Source organism: Grammomys surdaster, unplaced genomic scaffold (assembly GCF_004785775.1).
Source record: "Grammomys surdaster isolate TR1022 unplaced genomic scaffold, NIH_TR_1.0 1030, whole genome shotgun sequence".
In the NCBI taxonomy this organism is placed as follows: Eukaryota; Metazoa; Chordata; class Mammalia; order Rodentia; family Muridae; genus Grammomys; species Grammomys surdaster.
The window spans coordinates 96,952-117,361 of record NW_021605449.1 but is presented as its reverse complement, the minus strand read 5'-3'; the positions used below and the strand labels follow the sequence as shown (position 1 = coordinate 117,361).

General features: G+C 37.7%; 1 protein-coding gene across 1 annotated transcript in view; it reads right to left on the bottom strand.

The window, feature by feature from the left end:
* Birc6 (baculoviral IAP repeat containing 6) overlaps positions 1 to 20,410 on the bottom strand; it is a gene marked incomplete at its 5' end in the record, with an annotated part of 151,414 nt that overhangs the window by 43,441 nt on the left and 87,563 nt on the right. Inside the window, 16 exon segments of the mRNA XM_028783179.1 lie at positions 1,386 to 1,515; positions 2,168 to 2,311; positions 3,901 to 4,681; positions 6,155 to 6,376; positions 6,663 to 6,771; positions 7,001 to 7,154; positions 7,157 to 7,262; positions 7,678 to 7,957; positions 10,057 to 10,257; positions 10,818 to 11,012; positions 11,135 to 11,231; positions 11,749 to 11,924; positions 12,999 to 13,561; positions 15,046 to 15,173; positions 17,639 to 17,772; positions 18,779 to 18,889. Of these exon segments, the coding sequence (XP_028639012.1) occupies positions 1,386 to 1,515; positions 2,168 to 2,311; positions 3,901 to 4,681; positions 6,155 to 6,376; positions 6,663 to 6,771; positions 7,001 to 7,154; positions 7,157 to 7,262; positions 7,678 to 7,957; positions 10,057 to 10,257; positions 10,818 to 11,012; positions 11,135 to 11,231; positions 11,749 to 11,924; positions 12,999 to 13,561; positions 15,046 to 15,173; positions 17,639 to 17,772; positions 18,779 to 18,889 (3,531 nt within the window).

The following is a 20,410-nucleotide window of genomic DNA, read 5'->3' as shown; positions in this document are numbered from 1 at the left end:
AATTTCACCCACATAGTTCGACTTACTCCCTAAAACTGCTAACAAATTCCCACTTTCTTCTTTTTCTTTAAACATGAAGCACTTCACATGATGACTGTCCTTGTGCAGGCCCGCTGCTAATCCCCTCATTTATCATTCTGATTCTAAGGATTCTGCTGCCCTTAACTCTGAGCTCTGATTTTCATGTGATACAAGGACAGCTCCTACATACGAGACAATGTGTCCAGAGGAACACTGGTCGTCCTCTTAAGAATATCAATACATACTATTTTTAAATGTTATAACATACATATTACTAGCTAACTTTTAAATCTAATCTATACATAATTGTTTTTAGAGGCAGAATGTGTTCTTCCCCAAAGCCCATTTCTAGGGAAAATTGCAGTTCTTATGAAAAAAAAAATAGTCATTGTATTCACTCAATAACTAGAACTTCTGAGAAGCAATGAACTCTAACTATCTAAAGCTGATCACAATGCCATTAAAAGCAGTTTTTCTAGCTGGGAATGGTGACATGTGCCTTGGGGGCACAGGCAGCTCTCTAATTCACAGCTAGCCTGCTCTGCAAAGAGAGACCTAGGATAGTCAGGGTTCTGTTACACAGAGAAACTCCATCTGAAAAACAAAACAACACAAAAGCAGCGTTTCCCCTAATGGACTGCTTTATTGATTACAAGTACCTAGAGAAGACAGTTCACTCTGCTTTCTTCACCAACAATTATGAACGATATGGTAACTAGGTGATCCTACCCGTATTTTCACCTTTGGACATCTGTTAATTTTACCTCTAGATTCAGAAAACACTTATTAATTGGAAACCTGCCACTGATAAACTAATGCAACAATAGCATGTCCACATGGTTATGTGTGGGGGAAAATCCTTCAAAGGTTTCCAGTCGACTGTTTACATTTCTTGCTCCTACCCTGCCATCACAAGACATAGCTGACATCATAATTAAGATTATTATTGCCTGAAGGTAATAGTAACTATTGCTAATTAGTATTGTTTCCGTCCTCAAGCTTGAAGATATTTAGAATTTCCTGGTTATGAAATGGTTTCTGAGTGGGTAGAAACAATAGAAAGGAAGTTATAAGGGACTGAAGAGATGACTGGGTGGCTAAGAATACTTGCTGCTCTTATGGAAGACCCAGGTTCAATCCTCAGGAATTACATGACATCTTAGAACTGTTTTTAGCTCCAGTTCCAGAGTCTCTGGCTCTGACACACTCTTCTCAATTCTGCAGGTGCTGCATGCATGTCATACACAGACATACATATGCAGGCAAAACAACCACACACATAAACTAAAAATATATCTTTTCTTTAAGTTCAAATGCATGAAGAAACAGGGTTAAAGAAAACTTAAGACATAAGTCTTACTTACCTCAAACTCTATCAAGAACATCTGACAATGTTGTTGAGACTGGCAAATGCAGAGTACGAAACTTATGGCCTGCTCCAAACATTGGGTGTTGGATGACATGGCTAGTTGCATTAATTCTCCCTTTATATAGCTGGTAAAAAATTAATTAATTTAGAAGTGAGTGTTTTTGGATACACACTATCAGGAATCGATTTCAAAGACATGGAAGAATAAAAAGTTCAATAAAGTATAATTTGTATGTTTTATATATTTCTGGCATGCTTTGCCTAGGAATTGTTGATCAGGTTTTTAGACTTGTAGTACCAATGGTATCAAATATTCTGTGTGTCCACAAAACAAAACCCACTATTCAAAACACAGTAGTTGTTATTCTAATAAAAGAGATATGGCAAATTATCCTACATGACACTTATTGTCATTAAATATAAACTGTTATTGTTTCGGTCTGCTACATTACTAAAGAGAAGACAGGACTGGAGACAGGGCTCTGCAATGGAGAGCACTTATTCATATAGAGGACCTGGGTTTGTTCCTTTCACCTGCATAGCAGCTCACAATACCCATAACTCCAGTTCCAAGGGTCCAAAGCCTGCCTCTCATCTCTCTGGGCATCAGGCACACATATGGGACATAGACAGACATTTGAGCAAGACACACATACACATAAGGTAAAAATAAAATGGAGAAAAAATGAGAACAGAACTCACTACAAGTTCTCCCTAAAAAGAATGTTAAGTTCTAAGAGTTATAAGGACAAGAAGGTAATCACCAAAATTACTCACTGGGCAAGGTGACTGAAGAAACATTGTCACCTTCTCATCCTCCAGCATCAACTGTAAAAACAGTCTTCGTACAAACCCTGAAATATTTCCAGATGTTGGAAGGCTACCCCTTTGAGGAGCTGTCTGAAATAGTTCACAGAGAACCTGGGAGAAGGCAAGAAATTTCAAAAGGTAAGTGGAGATTTGCAGGCTTTTATTTTAAAAAGTAATCCAGAAATTAAGAATATGAATTAACAAATAAATGTATTTTAATGCTTCAAGTCTGCAAGTAAGAACTTAAATCTTAAAATATGGAAATACAGATAAACAATTAAAAGTGTAAGAAATTAAAATTAAAAGTGTAAGAAATTAAAAGTGTAAGGAACAGCCAAATGTGATGACACACAACTATAATTCCAGCACTTAGGAGGAGGAAGGTAGGTCTCTTAATTAAACTCAAAGCCAGCAGCCTAGTCTATATACCAAGTTCCAGGAGCCTACAGAGTGAGACCCTGACTCACAAAAAAGACAAACTAAGAAACATTTCAATAGCAGAGAAGAATGCCTACTATTGATCTTTCACATAAGGAGTAGGCCTAACCAGAACTGATTTTAGTAAATATTATTCCAGTTTTAATAAAAATTACTTTTTGAAAAGCACTTTGACAGGTGTGGTGGCCCATGCCTTAATCCCAGCAGTAAGAGGCAGGTCTTTGTAAGTTTGAGGCCAGCCTGGGTTCCACAATAAGAACTGAGAGAGTGGGTGTGGGGTATGGGGAATTGCTTTCTCATTAAAAACTAAGTCTTAATAAGAAACAAATGATAATGAGATCAGAAGTCAAAGGACTATAGTAACTCAGTCTTCAAAGCACAATTCAAACTTTTAAAAATTATAATTATGCCCCTGGTTCAGGCTTATAATTCAAGCATTTGCTTTTAACTACTTACATTAAACAGGGAGATATCTGTCTAATAACTACTATTGTGAGCAATAATGTACCTTGTTTTTCCAGTCAACAAACTATATTCATAAAAATTAAAATTGTCCACCTGTATTAATAGAATGACAGGAATAAGGAATTCCCCTTAACAGGGAATAAGAACCTTTTTTCCTGTTCATCATAGTCCCCTATTTCAGACAGGCTGTATCCTAAGCTGTTTATACACAATAATGTCTGTGTTCAAAAGTCCCTGATAGAGGTATTACTAGACCTGATTTATATACTGAAAAACTCCCCCAATTCACGAAAGCCACAAAGCTGCAACAATCCAAACCAAAGCACCTTACTGTAAACAATTCTAGCTTGCAAAATTTTGGCCATGCAGGCTTACTACAATAAACTGTCTATGATGTTCAGAGCTTCTCCTGAAATCTACTCTTAATGTCTATGTGATCAGAGGCAAAGCAACAGTTACAGCAGTCTGGTAATACGTAAATCCAGTTTCAATAGCAAAAATACATTCTTTAACTAGGGGAGTTTTGGAAGAGTGTCAGACTGTAGCTAGAATGCTCATGAATTTCTAGTCACTTCATCCTAAAAAGTAATATATTTTGAGAGCATATATTTCAAGGAGAGAGAAAAGACACTGATACTTCAATTGTGGCCTACATTCAGATAATTGTATGTACTTAATTAATCCCAAGCTTTATTGTCACATAGCTCTTAATTAACTAATTCCAAAAATGCAGTACTCTCCCCTTCTCCTATTAACAAGACCACTTATCAAGTCTAAGATGGGTATTTGTGTTTTACCTGTGCCATCAGCTTTTGGTTATTCGGATGACATGAAATACACTGCAGAAAGAAGGCAACAGTTGCGTTCTCAATGGCTGTCCGTTGCTGGGTAGTCAGTGCTGTTGTAGCAGCTGAAGAATGAGAAGATGATCTTGTGCTGCTCTGTTGTGCCCCTAAGTTGTGTCCTCCAGCGGTAGACCCAGAGTGACACAATAAAAACAGAAGTGCTGTCCACAGTGGGTTGACTTCAGAACCACCAAGCCAATCTTTCATAATGTGACTATTGCCAACTTCAGTCAAAAACCTAAGAACAGGAGCAACTAGGTCTGCTGTGATGGGCATCTTATTACAATGCTGTGGAACGTGATGCCGCCGGAGCTTGTCCTGGGAATTATCTATTGACTGAGCAATGCTCTCTGAGTAGGAAATATGACTAAAACAAAAACTAGCCAGACTCCTCACAAGAAGGGAAGGTAACCCTGAGTCTAGCAACTGTTTAATAGCTTCTGGGGACTGAGAAGAAGAAGCAAGAGTTGCCAAGTGGGATTCAGTTAGAACAAGAGGTGCTTGTGCATTTTTGGAGTCATCTGTCAATGATGAAGTAAGATCTTGTTTCTTGCTATCATCTGTCATGGACAGTCTATGATGACACTGCACCGGAGGAGGGATAATTCCCATCCAGCCCATGAGCAAGGAAAAATAATTTGGATGTATATGGCACATGGAGCAAAGTAGACTGTCAACAGCTTTCTTCAAAACCACATTGCATGGAAGTGACATGGACCAATTAAAAAGTAACCTAGAGAAAGAAAAGATAGTGCATGTTTTGTTTTGTTCTCAGGAAAACATTCATTGCTTGAAATTCTCCTACTGGAGAGTAAATATAATGACAAAAAACCCTAAGAGTTTACCTGACATTTCTTTTTTTTTTTTTTAAATTTGGTTATTTTATTTCTTTTCATTTCAAATGTTTATCCTGTTCCCAGTTTCAACTCCACAAACCCCCATCCCCTCCCTGTCCCCTGCCTCTATGAGGGTGCTCCCCCATCCACCCACTCCTGCCTCAACACCTTAGCATTCATCGAGCCTCCACAGGACCAAGGGCCCTCCTCCCAGTGATGTCAGATAAGGCCATCCTCTGCTACATATGCGGCTGGAGCCATGCATGAGTCCCTTCATGTGTACTCTTTGGTTGGTGGTTTAGTCCCTGGGAGCTTTGGGGGAGTCTGGTTGGGTGATATTGTTGTTAGGGGTTGCAAATGCCTTCAGCTTCTTCAGTCCTTGTCCTGACTTCTCCATTGGGGACCCCACGCTTAGTCTGCTGTTTGGCTTCGAGCATCCACATCTGTATCTTCTCCCACTCCACTCCTTTCGTTTTTGAATAGGGTCTCACTGTTGTATCCTTCACTGTCCTGAAATTCACTAGGTTCACCAACTTCCTCTTTCTCCCAGTGCTAGAAACAGAGATGGGCAACCATTCCTGCCAATCTCAAACTCCCTACAGTTACTTTCCTTCTATAGTTGTATACTGAAGAAAACTGCAGCTGACAGTGCAACTGAGAATAGCATAAAACACTCTAGAACACCTACATAAAGATTTCTGATTTAAAGAAAAACTAGCAATATTGCTGATCACAATCTTACAACAAGAAAGGCTGGAAGTGTAGCTCCAGGAGAAGAACATGTCAATCCCCAGCATGGAGAAAAATGGTAAGCGGGAAACATCATTTCAAAAGTACTACTTTGTATTTATTATTTTCAAACTACCCTTACTATCAAAAAAAATTATCAATATGTGTTGGAACACATTCCACGAATGAAGTTGTGTGAGAATTCTGAGTGCTTATGGAGAAACTCCAAGAAAACAAGAGCCTTGTATCCTTAGTTTCTTCAAAAATCCAGAATTCCTCTTGCAGTGTGTCTTCTTCCTATTCCCAGGTGTAGTGAATAGCAGTAAGTTTACTTCAGCTGTTGTTATTCATGTGCCTCTATGGAAAAACATGTTTTTGCCACCATGTGTTTGTCATTGTGATTGTATTCTTACTCAGGCGCCTCTTTATGATCCTCAGATCATAATAAACTGTCTGATGCTCTGAATAAAGTCGGCTATTGTGTGAGACTTTAGTCCACCTCATTTTTAGGCTCCATTCTCTTAGGTCCCACCACCTTTAAAGCAGTAAACTACAGACACAGGCACAATACTCTACCTAACAAATGAAAACAGACAGTAAATCTGCACACACAGGAATGGGTACGAGTCACTCATACTCACTCAAAGAGCTCTCGGTCTAGCAGTGCTGGCAAATCATACTCTACGAGCAGTTCATAACTGTGCCAAAGAATCGCTGCTACACAGTGCAAGTGAGAGGGGGACGGCATGAGAAGGCCATACTCGACAGCTGACGAGCTCGGGCACATATAGTTCATTCTGCCACTTCTCTTCAAAGCAGCCATTTTTGCAGAGTCACTGACCCACTTTAGCAAGGCCTGAATTCTTAAAAAGTAAAGAAAGACCAGTAATGCCACAACTGACATTTGATACAAATAATATCTTTATATGGGAAGTATTCCTATAAATGCAATACTGACTACAAATTCTTTTTTAGCTCAAAAGCATTCAAAATATGTCTAAATGTATGTTATTTTGTTTATTATGTAAAGCATATATATACTTGTTTAAACATTTGTCAGGCTTTCTGAAAGGGAAAGTATTAATTCCAATTCATGAAACCATGTTTGTGATTAAGTAAAACAATGTATATGTATATGTATATGTATACCTGTCTTTAGTTCCAGGATCCTGAGTTGTACCAAGCTGGTAAAGAATATCAATTGTTGAATCAGACGACAGTCCATTCAGTCTTCCAAAAAGTAAAGGGCTATTTAAATCTTAGCCAAGAAAAAAAGAAAAAAGTTGTTAAATTAGCCAGTTTAAAATGGAAAGATGTGCCTTTTTTAAGTTATTCACTGAATGTCACCTGTAAATTATGAAAAAAAATTAAAAGCAGCAAAGCTTTAAGAGAAATTCATTTCAGAAAGAATTACAAACACCATGCAGTTCAAGTATGTTCAACCTGTGTAGGTGTGCAAAAATTCTAAGAGTAAAGTCAATAGTCACCTGTAGGATCACTGCCTGATGCTGCACAATTTCTCAGGAGAATGTCAATAAGCTTCAAGCCGATTCTAGTGGACTGCAATCCAATCTTTACAAGCACAACCTCAATGTTGGGGGAATGCATTCCACAGTATGGCGACATCAGTAAGGCAGCACTGTACAAGTCTGTAGCAGATTGGCAGTAGGGGCAGCTGCACTGGCCATCATCCCTTCTAGATCACTTATATGTGTAAGGCAGTGATGTAATAACCGTAACCATCCAATGCTGAAATACAGAAAATACAGGTGCAGTAATATAAGTAGTTCAAATTACTACAGATGTTTTCCATAGACTTATTACATAAATCTCAACTTCACTACTTCAATGTTAGACCTCAACAAAATTACTATATTAGACCTAATAGAAATAGGTACTATATAAGCACCTACAGAACAACTTATTAAGATGTTTCTAGGGATGGGGTTGGGGGCGGGAAGTGGTCTCCTCATGTAACTGTGACTGTCAAGGAATTCACTAAGTAGACCAGGCTTGTCTGGAGCTAACAAAAATCCATCCACCCACCTTTGCCTCCCAAGTGCTGGGATTAAAGGTGCGTACCATCACCCCTGGCTAGGATGAATAATTTGAAAACAACTAGAGAAAGCAGTTTTTAAGAATAAGAAATAAAAAGATAACATACCTTGTTTTGGAAACTTGATCTTCAGATGGAAGAAAGGGATTATTAACTGTAGCTGATGAGGTGGTACCAAAAGCAGTAAGGCCTAGTAATTTAATCTGTGAAAGGCCTAGTGTGCTGGCATCCCGAGGACGATGCAGTCTGAGGCAGACAGCAGAAGCTACCTCAGCTTTGACGAGCTGAATTTTTATGTAGGTAAGACCACTTGTGACAACAGGTGTAGACAAAGGGAGCATATTAACACCATCTGCACTGACTTCAACAGACACTGACGACGGGCAGGCTGCAGGAAGAGAAAACTGAACTGTAAAAAAACTGAACTAGATGCTACACTCTAGCACAAAGTACACTAATCCAGCAACTTTCAGATGCATAAACTATTCACTTACTGAAAGCACTAAATATAACAAACAGTACCTGTCACCAGCATTCATCATCATTTTGGATTTTTTTTTTAAAAAATGACCTTCAATAATTAATTATAAATATTGAAATATTCACCTAAGGAAAGAGTAACTATAGAACTTATATCTGTATTAGTTGTGTATGTATGATATACTTGCAAAAGGTAAAATAAACCAACTTAGCGGGCAATTACTTACTATCCCTGTTTTACCAAAACTGTTATGAACATAACACAGTTTTAAAATTGGTTGTTTAAAATAACCTGAGAAGAGAAAAAACAAATAACTTGAGAAGAACAGTATAGTAATTACCAATTGGTTCAATACTTTATTACTGTAATTTGCTACACTGTGTTTAAAGTCACAGCTAATTTTAAAACTGGCTTCACCTTTAATTTTGTTTGCATTTTAATCCTTAACCAAACAGTCTCAAAATTTAAAAGTAAAACAATTTTTGTCACTTAAGGAGTGCCAGTGAGGAAACAACTGGCAACTCCTAGTAGGGAAATTCTGCGCCCAGCACAGCACAGATGCCTATGGAACAAACATATCTACCAAAGAAAAATCTTAAAAATTGGTCTAATTTTTATACGGCTTAACAATTGAGTTTATTTTTCTACTAAGTATGATTTTATTAACTTTCAATTAAATGTCAGGGTTACACTGAGGGTGAAAAACAATTTAAAAATTTTATAAACTGTAACCTTAAAAATAATTCAATAAACTAATAGCTGTATTTTACATGAGCAATAATACACTGTAAGAAATCAAACAACTGAAATTCTTACCACCATTTAATAATAAATCTACTCAATTCTCATTAGAACATATATTGAGTCCCTGCCCTAATCTATCAGAAAGCTATGTTAGTTGAGCATGTATAAATACCAGCTTTCTCTACCTACAATGCACTTGAGTTCCTAATTCTCACATGCAAAACCTATCCACATTCACACAAACTGCTTTCTCCTTTCAGATCACACTACCTGAACTGCAGCGTAGAGCTTGATGTAAACCTTAACAGGAAAGGACCCCATCAGTGAACTGTATCACTAGATCCTGTCACGGTTTCTATCTGAAAACTAGGTTCCTCTAGCTGCTTACTCACATGACACCCATGCAGATACGTCACTGTAAAGTCTTCCTGCGTGAGCCTAAGTAGATAGGAATATAGGCCTATGCTAGCCTGTCAAGAAGTACTATGTCTTGTAAAATAGTTGATGACCTGCTCAAGTAAGGTTTTAGTATATGTTATTCTTTTTGTTTTATTTCCTCTGGTAACACAGGCTGACCTCAAGCTCAAAACATGTGCCATCTCATGTTCCCATGACATGAGATTACAGGCACATGACATTATCCCTGACTTTCACCTTATATTAATTATATGAGATTAGGGACTCGTTTAAATAATATAACTAGATTATAGTCTACCTTCCAAATAAAAATATTCTTCTAAACACACTAAGAATCTATGAAATCTCCCCAAGTTTTTCATCCAACTGAATAACATTGAATAACAATGAGAAACTGAGCACAAACGAACATAACTGTCTCAATATAAACTGTGAGTATGCTGAAAGAACTTAAGTGACTTCAAAGCGGAAAAACGTTAGCAAGCACTGTTACTGAATATGCTACAAAACATTCTGTCTCAATCTGGAACTGACTTTCCAAATATTTTAAGGAATTTACCTTAAAATGTCTCATAAAATATATTCAATTAAGAACCAAGTGAATTATAATATACAGAAGGAAGGAAGGGAGGGAGGGAGGGAGGGAGGGAGGGAGGGAGGGAGGGAGGGAGGGAGGAAGGAAGGAAGGAAGGAAGGAAGGAAGGAAGGAAGGCCCACACTGATTAAATGTGCCCACACTCGTACAGACGATCTAACACCAAAGGTGAACACAGGAGGGCTTGCTGGAGAGCACTTCCACCTTCACCTGTCTAACTGCTACTCTCACGATTCCTCACAGTACTCACTTGCGAGAGATGCAAGGTGAGGTTGAATATGTATCTCCTTCAGCAACACTGCTGAAGGAAGATGGATGGTAAGGTCACACCAAGCTTCCTCTGGCAGAAAGATGTAGGACCAAGCAGCAGAACGAGCTCTTCGATGGGGCGGGGTGGCTTGCAGGAGCACCTCGGCTGGCTGGGCAGTAGGACTGCTAGAAGTGATTGTACCTATGAGAAAACATTGTAAACACCAGACAAACGTGTAAAAAGGATGCAGGAAAACACAAGGAATATTCAGATGATACTGTACTAAACTACAAAAATGAGCAGAAAACAAATATCTGCTGGAATCGCTACATGGTCAGTCACCAAGCATGATCAAAGCATTCCCAAAACAGCCAGTCAACTGTCTATTATTCAGATATTATTCAAATAACAACTAGTGACCACATGTCTAGGGTAATTTTTAAATTAAGTAGAAAACTCTTGAGGACTATTACTTTCTTTAATCATGAAAATAATGATCTTTATTTCTCAGATATTCATAAAACAGCAATAATAGAAGCATGAAAGAAATACGGTATGAAAGAATAAACACTTGAAGACAGAACTGACCTAAAAATGTTGTAGTTAGTAGAATGTTCTGGTATCTACAGCCTAAAAAAGGAGCTTTTTATATTTAAAACGGTACTAATCTAACATAAACTTGTGTCAACAACTAATTTTACTTCATCTAATCAAAACACTAAGTTGAGTCACAGCAGAAAGAGGCAGGAGCACTGTCTTACCAAGGGGTGCAAAGTTATGGATGCCTTCTGCATTGTCAGGCTCAGAGGCCAGGATCCTTGTTTTCAAAGTGCTATCAACAGCTTTATTTGGACCAGAATCAAGAAATTTCATAATAGTTGATACCATACTTCTCGCGGTGTTCACAATAGCCCTTGTACTGGTAACCATATTATTGCAGATAAGCTGAACTCCACCTAAATTCACAAAGAGTATTAAATAAAAACAATCCTAGGAACAAGACTGGGCATTAAAAATGAAGATTCAGAGCATAAAAATAACCATGCTAAAATGACAGCATATGAGATTTGTTTCTTACCCATATCATGGAATGCTTTCAATGCATCACTAGTATCTAAGACTCTCAAAATAAACCACAACAATGGTTCAGACAACTGGCAAGTAGCAAGAGAACCCTAAAAAGTAAACAAACACAACATGATTTTATAAGTCCCTGTGAATCTGGACAACTACATTTCTTAATATGGTCAAAATACACTATATAAAATTACTAATGAATTAATTAAAACATTATATTAGAATGAAAATTTACCCTAACACCGTTTAATTAAAAAGAAATAAAGATAAATTTTGAAGAGCTGTCCCTCTTAAGTAGTTCTGTGTAGCATCTCAGGAAACATCCTGCTGGTTAACGATGCTCTCTCAGGGAAAAGGAATAGTGGAACTTTCCAGAATTTTTTATTATTTTTTTATTTACTTTTTCTATCTCTGTAGTCACTTTTGAAGACACCATACCATAAAATTTTATTCTTCAATTCTATTAAAACTGAAACAAGATTTACTCTGCTCTTGCACGGCTACTTTCTTTTCCAATACATTCATGGATACTCTTCATTTCTCTGATACATAATTCTCTACTTGCATTACTATCAAACTGTTAAATTACTGCAGCTGCTGTTGGATTGAACGTACTTGTCTGCCCATGTATCCACAGGCCATGTAGGTCAAGATTGGCTGCAACATCATGTGGACGGTGGAGGCTTTCTTACTAAGTGTTGTCAATATGGTGAATAATCCATCTCCAACTGAAATAGCATCTAACCCACCATGAAAATTTTCATGTTTGGTGAGATGTAAGCCACTCGCACCTAGTTTAATAGAAGATTACACATTTTGTAAAGTATATACATAAAAAGCAATAAAATTTTAACAGTTTAAAAACCCAGCTTTTAAAAAAAGCATTAAAGAATATAAATCTTTTCACTTTCTTACAAATAGAAACAGACACAAACACACACACCCTTATAAAGATTAAAGTATCTGTAGAGGTATCCAATCAAGTACTGGGTGTAGTGTCTTAAATAGATCTCCCACTGCAGGCTAATATAAAAAAAGGGTCCTATTATGTGAATAAGAGAACATCACTCTAAATGATAGCAGTGAATCAAGAAGAAAATGAAGGGTTTAGATTAAAAGCACTGTCTCCTCTTCCAGAGGACTCAGTTTTGATTAACCACACTCACATGGTAAGTAGCTCACAACTGTCTATAACTGCAGTCCCAGGGGATTTTTTTCTAGTTCCCTGAGAGCATAGCATGCAGGTGGTGCAGACGTATAGTCAAGAAAACCATATACACATGAAATAAAACCGGGGAGCGAGAGAATACTAGTGGACAGAAAATGTATCAGACATAAACTTTGTTACATTTTGTTAAAATCTTTAAAAATTCTTAATTTCCAAATGGTAGAAAAGTTAAACAATGACACGTAAAAGTATAATGACACACATGTCATAAAAGCATGCAGGAATGGGGCACATCTTGCTATTGTGTAATACACTGAAGAATTACAGGTACTTAAGACACATGTCTTCATCTTGCTTTTTCTTTTCTTTTTTTGAGACAATTAACATTAAACTAGTTAACATTAAACTAAGTATACCATGCTCAATTTAAACTGACAGAGAACCCTCTTCCTTTTCCTCCTGAATGCTGGACTTAAAGGCGCTGTGCCACAATGCCTAGTTAATCTTAATTTCTTAACCAAGTTATCAAGATTTCTCAGAATTTTTGAAACTGAAGATACAATCTCTTGATAGCATATTTCCTGTAAAGCCACTCTATGAAAGTATTCACTAATAGCATTTGTAAACAAACACACAAAAGCTTATAAAAATCGGTATAATACCAAGAAAAGATTAGATTAATATTCCAAATACATACCAATTATCATTGCCATGGCACTGCTATTACACAGGCCTAGAGCAGACAAAATCTGGCTCATAATTTGCTGGTTGGCTAAGACTAAGTCAGCAACATATGCAGGAGATCCTGGAACGCTGGTATTGCTTCCATTGACATCTTTGCCTCCTGAGACTTTTTCTTCATCTGAAACACTATCTGTTGTATTGGTGGTCACAGACACTCTTGCGCTGTACTCCCTATTGCTTGAAAGAGGCAGCTGTACTAAAATGTTAACAAGTTTTAACAAATCAAACATGAGTTGATCTCTTGTCATTTCACCACAAACAGCTTTTGCATCACCTGGGCGAATGAGGTTAGCAAAGAGTCCCCCAAAACAAGCTCGAGCACCAACAGAGCTATCTGATCCACTTCTAGACATGACTTTGTCTGAGCAAGTGATGTAATGATGCACCAAGAAGGTGACAGACTCTATCACAGCGGAAATAGTACTGACTGAGACAACTTCAAAGTTCTGCTCCAGAGTAAACTCTAACAGCTTCACTTGGGCATCAAGAGGTCCTTGGCCTGTCTGGAAGGCCCCCCTGCAGAGACAGAGAAAAACAGAGGATTAAAAATTAAATCACTTTCGGTAACTCTAACTAAAGTGTTTCTTCATTTAGCAGTTCTTCAACCTTACACAAGTTTTCTGCTAATCTCCAGTTTATTATACCTACCCAAAAATAGCTTCCCTTCTAAATTGAAGAGAAAAATACAGGTATATTAAATTAGCTGAAAGTAACAGACTAAAAGATTTTTATGTGACAAGCTGATTTCTATAATGATCACTTATGTATTATGAGGACACTGGCTAACCAGGTAGTTTTATTGACATCTACGTAATTGACAGTACTGTCATACATTAAAAGTTTTTTTTAGAGCTCAGTGTTGGCTCAGAGAGATGGCTCAGTGGCTGAGATCACTGATCGCTCTTCCAGCGATCCTGAGTATAATTCCCAGCAACCACATGGTAGCTCACAACCATCTATAATGAGATCTGGTGCCCTCTTCTGAAATGCAGGCAAAATACTGTTTATATAATAAATATTAAAAAATAAAAAATAAAGTTTTATTTTAATCTGGAAATTTCTTAAATTTATTCTTTTCATATGCTGCATACTTCAGTTTTTATTATGAGTTCTATAAGTGATTGTACCATTACATTCATTTTTGAGCTTTCTTTGGCATATTAGTATTACATATTTTTTAAAATCACCCTTTATTTCTCTCTAAAGAATCTAAGTAATTCTTCGGCTCAGAGGTAGAATGCTTGCCTTCTATGTATAAAGCAGGCCTCAGAGGATTATATACTGAAGATAATGACTCAGTGTTACCTGACAACCTGTGATACTAAAACAGTCAATCGTTTGAAGAATTAACACAGCATGACAGCAATTTATTCTTTTAGCATGCTGCATACTTTTGTTTTTACTTATGATTTCTATAGGATATGGAACTTTTACTTTAATTTTTGAGCTATCTTTCTTTGGCACATTATTATTATATATTTTAAAAATTTGTCCTTATTTCTCTACATAGTTCATAAAAATTTAAGTAATTTTCTTGTTGTTTTCTTGATTGATCAGACAGGGTTTCTCTGTGTAGCCCTGACTGTCCTGGAACTTGCTCTACAGACCAGGCCAGTCTTGAACTCACAGAGACCCACCAGCCTCTGCCTCCGCAGTGCAGGAATTGGGATTAAGGTGCACACCACCACCACCTTGCTGAATTTAAGCAATTTCAAATAACTTTCAGCTAAAAACTATAACTAAGCTATAAGATTATTAGAACATCAGTAGAGCTTTGAGGTCCCACATTCTTATAGTAACAGAACCTGGAAGAACTGGAAAAAAAATCTATAGTGAAAAGAAATGAAAATGACCAAAAACCACTCAGTGAACCCTCCCTCCACAGCCCCTAACCCTCTGGCCTACTAAAACCGTAATTAACATGGAGGGGAAGTGTGTTTCTTGGATCCCACATTCACTTTGACATGAGGACATGTATGGGAGTACACGCTATAATTTACCTTTCTGTGGACAGTATGTGAATTAACTTGAGCAAAAGTTCACTGAATATCTGAGGACATGTTGAAGACAGATGCACTTGTAGTCGGGTAAGAAATTCTTGCATAGCTTGTGTAGCTGTTGGACCAACCTAAAGAGAAATGCACATCCACTGAAAACTACTGAGTGAGTCCAATGGCATTCTTAAATGTCAAGAGTAAAGCTGGGGGCTAGAGTGTCAAAATGCTTCATAGGAAAAACAAAATTTTAACAGTGACAGGAGAGAGCAAATTCACATTTTAGGTCTTCACATATTTACTATAAGTTAAGATGAAGATTCTATTATTAATCATATTTCTTTGTGATAACTAGCAAAAAAGAATTGCTTCAATGAACAAATGTCTTTGTAACACTTCCCAAACTACAAGAACATTTCACGTTGAATTTTATAACAACCTTATAAAAAAAAAATGTGATCCCTAAAGAAAGTATTTTGGAGCTAGGGATATGGTTCGGTGATGAAGAGCACTTGCTGCTCTTTCACAGGACCTACATTTGATTTCTAAAATCTGCATGGTAGTTACTGTCTATGTAAGTTCTAGTCCCAAGGGATCAGAGGCCCTCTTCTGACCTCCATGGGCACCAGGCATGCCTCTGATGCATAGACATACATGCAAATAAAACATTTCTGCACATAATATTTTAATAAAAAACAAAAAGCAGAATTGGATTCAGGTTAACTGACTCACCAATAGTCATGTTCTCAATGCCCAGTAAAGCCAAGAGCTATAAGAACCTAACGACATGACAAAAACCAATAAACTCTGTACCTAAAACATCTACACCAAGTTCTAAAACCCTGCTTTCCCAAACTTCTCATCAATAAAATAAGTAATAGAGATCAGGTGTGGGGAGAACTGGGTGAGAGGGCCAGGATAGGGAATGAAATCAGCGGCTGGGGCTGGGTTGCATTTCTAGGACACGCCAGAGACCAGGGATGGGGAGATCCCCAGGAGTCTATGGGGTGACTCTAGTAGTAGGGGATATAGAGCCTGAGGTGGCACCTCCTGTAGCCAAGCAGGGCTGCCAGTGAAGGGATAAGAATACCAACACACGCACAAAACATCCAACCTAAAATCTGTCCTGCCTACAAGAATTGCAAGAACAAAGATGGAACAGGGACTGAGTGAAGGGCCAACCAATGACCGGCCCAACTTGAGACAGCCCATGTAAGAGACCCAATCCCTGACACTATTAGTTATGCTTTCAGACAGGAGTCTAGCATAACCATCCTCTCAGAAGCTCCACTCAGCAGCTGAATGAAACAGATGCAGAGATCAACAGGCAAACATTGTACAGAGCTCAGGGAATCTTGTGGGAGACTTAGGGGAAGGACTGAGAGACTCAGAGGGGATACAAACTCCACAGAGAGACCAACAGAGTCAATTATCCTGGACCCTTGAGGACTCCCAGAGACAGAACCACCAACCAAAGAGCTGCACCTAGACCCGCCTGCCTGCAAATTTGTAGCAGATGTGCAGTTTGGTCTTCATACAGGTCCCCCAACAACTGGAGCAGGACCTGTCTCTGACTGTTGCCTGCCTGTGGATCCCGTTCCCCTAACTGGGCTGCCTTGTGTAACCTCAGTGGGGGAGGGTGTGCCAGGTCCGAAGGAGGAGGGAGCCAAAAGGAGAGGGGTGGCCGTGATCAGGATGTAAAGTGCATACATTAATAAACTAATGGAGGAACAATGAGTGATGGTAATCGTCACTCAGTGAGCAGACCACACTTCAGATTAGGGGCACCTTTGCAGAATTCCTACAGAGTGGTCTTTTGTATTAGGCTAATTTGCTTTAACAGAGAAATAATACAATTCCAGAGCAATTTATGAAAAGTAGGACACAACAAAACCCACTACATTATTTTAGAATTCTGTAACAGTAATTGCCAATTCTGCCCCCAAAATCATAGCACTTTTAGTCATATTTCTGATATAAAACCAAGATACATAGTATGATTACTTTTTTAAAATATATTTTATTGTATTTGTGCTAAAAAATGATTTGACCACTAAAATTATTTCACCAAGAAACAATAATTAAGTAGGATTACTTCAACAGCAGCAGCACATTGCAATATAAATAAAACTGATATGAAGGAACTCTACAATGAGATGCATAAAGCTCATTCCAGAGCAATACTTTTGGGTTTTTGGTTTTGTGGTTAGGAAAAATTATTAATATCATAAGATGACTAAAATTAATTATCATTCTTAATAATAGTACTCATTAAATGAGAAATTACAGGAACACTTTAATACCCCTACAAATTTTAATGTTTATTAAATGATTCAAAGCATAACAATAGCTGGGCACAGTGGCTCACACCTTTAATCCCAGAACTCAGGAAGCAGAGGCAGACAGATCACAGCATGCTCTACAGAGTGAGCTCCAGAGCAGCCAGAGCTACATACTAAGACTCAGTCTCAAAGAACAAACAAAAATCTGTGTAGAGAAAAACTATCTATCTGTCATAAAGGCTACTTTAAAAGAATTATACTTTACAAATCTATTTACTGAGAAGTCTGAACACATTAGTAGCTAAAGACTTTATTACCTGTGGGCTGTGCTGATTCATCCCATGTGGACTGGTACCAGAGAGAAATTTCACTAATACATGGATAAGGTTTGGATCTGAAACCAACAAATGAGCCGTAGTCTCCTGAGTTCCAATAGAACTGCTGGAACCAGCTATTTAAAAAAAAAAAAAAGAAAGAGAGAGGGAGGAAGGGAGAGAGGGAGGGAGGGAAGGAGGGAGGGAAGAAGGGAGGGAGAGAGAGAGAGAGAGAAAGAGAGAGAGAGAAATGAATAACTCCTAGCAGTAATGAAATGCAGTATTTATATGTAAGTTTTCATTACAAAGAATAATGCCTCATTCCTTCTTAAAACAGATTCAATCACTTGGGCTGGTGGTCCAGACAAGTAATCCCAGTTACTGAAGATGCTGGAGCAAGAGAAAAAAACAAGTTTTTTTAAGAACTGCTAGAGTTACAGAGTTCAAAGCCACAAAGAGCAAACAAAAAAGAGTGTTGTGAATACAGTACTACCTACAGTAGAATATCTGTTTAACATACAAGAAGCCCAGGCTCAATAATCTTTACTCAGAAGACTGACCTGGACATCATTCTGCTTCTCATATACCACATGTCTCCTGTTACCTCCCTTTAGATTGTGAAAACATACAAGTACATCTTTATTTGGTACACAGAGAAGTGGAAAGAACCTAACTCTCAAATAATCTGTAGTAGAGTAACAATGTTCTGTTCCCAGAAACAGAAAAAGGTATACTTACTTGAAAATTTTTAACTCAGTCCTCTAAGATAAATTGAGGGAAGAACTATTGCTTTTTGTTGTCTACAGGTTATATTCTGTGAACTGTGGATAAGTAAGACACCCTCTGCTCTAACTTAATCTTCAGTATCATATAGACATATGGGAAATACAATACAAATCAGAAAGTGGAACAATACCTTAAATATTAGTATAAAGGCTGTTCTATTAAATGAAGTTATATTTAAATAAACATGAAATCATCCAAATATTGATAAAATGTAGAGACTAAAAAAGAAGAATGAAATAAAAAGCAATGAATCCTTAGACTAATATTTCATTTTCTGGAATGATATACATTAACAATATAATATCAGAAGTATTAAAGTATATGACAGAGAACAATATAAATAAATTCTGAACTTACAATTTAGCTGCATATTCGTCATGAGTGTTAAGCTATGAAGCACAAGGCACCATGTCCGGAGCAAAGTATTTGGATACCACGCTAGCACTGTGAGGAAACTAGTTATTGATGCTACATAGAAAAAGAAAGGAAAAATATATTTAGTTGGGATAACTGAATGTTTATTAAAGACTAAAAACAAAATACAACTTATTTCTTCACAATTAATTTGTTAACTAGTATCTTCAAAATCCCCCCAAATTATTCCCCACTAAATAAAATAGAACTCTAAGAGCTGGTAACAAGGGGGCTGGAGAGATAGTTCAGTGGGTGAGAGCACTCACTGCTCTGCATAAGATTCTCACAGGATCACAACTGTATGATCGAACTCCAGTTCCAGGAAAACTGATGCTTCTTCTGACCTCTGTGGGTCCCAACACACTGACACACAGACACCCAGGAGCACATACATACTGTAGGAACTCAGTAACACACTCACACACAGACACTCAGGAGCACATACATACTGTTAAGAACTCAGTAACACACTCACACACAGACACCCAGGAGCACATACATACTGTAGGAATACAATTAACAAAACAAGTTTAAAGCTCAGCATGTGACACACAATGAAATGTTATCATGACAAACATGATGTACTTTTTATTCAATGTTATTTGTCAACATTCTTCAGAACAAAAATCTTACAAAAAGGCAGCCCAAAAAATCTGAGATATTGCAGAGCAATCAAAAACAATGTTACTTCAGAAGAAAAAAGCAAATTCAAACTACGTAAGTAACTTGGGAGACGGACAGAAAGAAGTGATACTAGCTGGACAAGTCTAACAAGTTGCACAGTGCCCATCGATACAGCAGACTGCAAAACCAGGGCCCAACTCTCCCTTTAAAGCATGTAGAGATGCTGTCGACAGCTGTTAAGGAAGGAAACAAGAGAAGGTTGGAAGAGCTGAAATGCCAAAAGCTTAAAACAACAACTACAGCAAGATGGACTGTAAAATCCCAAACCAAAGGACCATTTTATTGACCCAAATGGAAAAATGTCCAGGTTCAACAAATAGAATCATGAGAAATGTTCATCTTGACACCTCTAATTAAATGTTGATAAGCCTGTGTATCTAGAAAAGAGTCTTACTAAAGGAAAACAAGCAGAAAGTCAAGAAGTGATATGTTTTTCTAATTTTAGGCTACAAAGCTTGTCAAGGACAAAGGAGGAAGGGAGGGAGGGAAGGAAGACAGAAGACAGAAGGAGGAGAAGAAGAGAGGAAGCAGGGAAGAAAGGGAACACTCAACACTTCAGCTTTTATTTTATGTGTTTACCATTTACTTATTTTATGTGTATGAATGTTTGCCTACACATACACTGTGCATCACATGTGTACCTGGTTGTTCAAAGAGGTGTGGTGGATCCCCTAGAACTGGATGAATGATAGATGGTTATAAGCCACATGAAGCTGTCTAGGAACCAAACCTGGGTCCTCAGCAAGAACAACAAATGCCCTTAACTGCTGAGCTATCATCTCTCCAGTCCCCAAAAGTCATCTTTTAGAAAGCATTCTGTGGTCAACTATGAAAATGGTTGACTATTTCCTCACAAAAATCATGCAAAAGTTTCAAACTTTCCTGTTTATT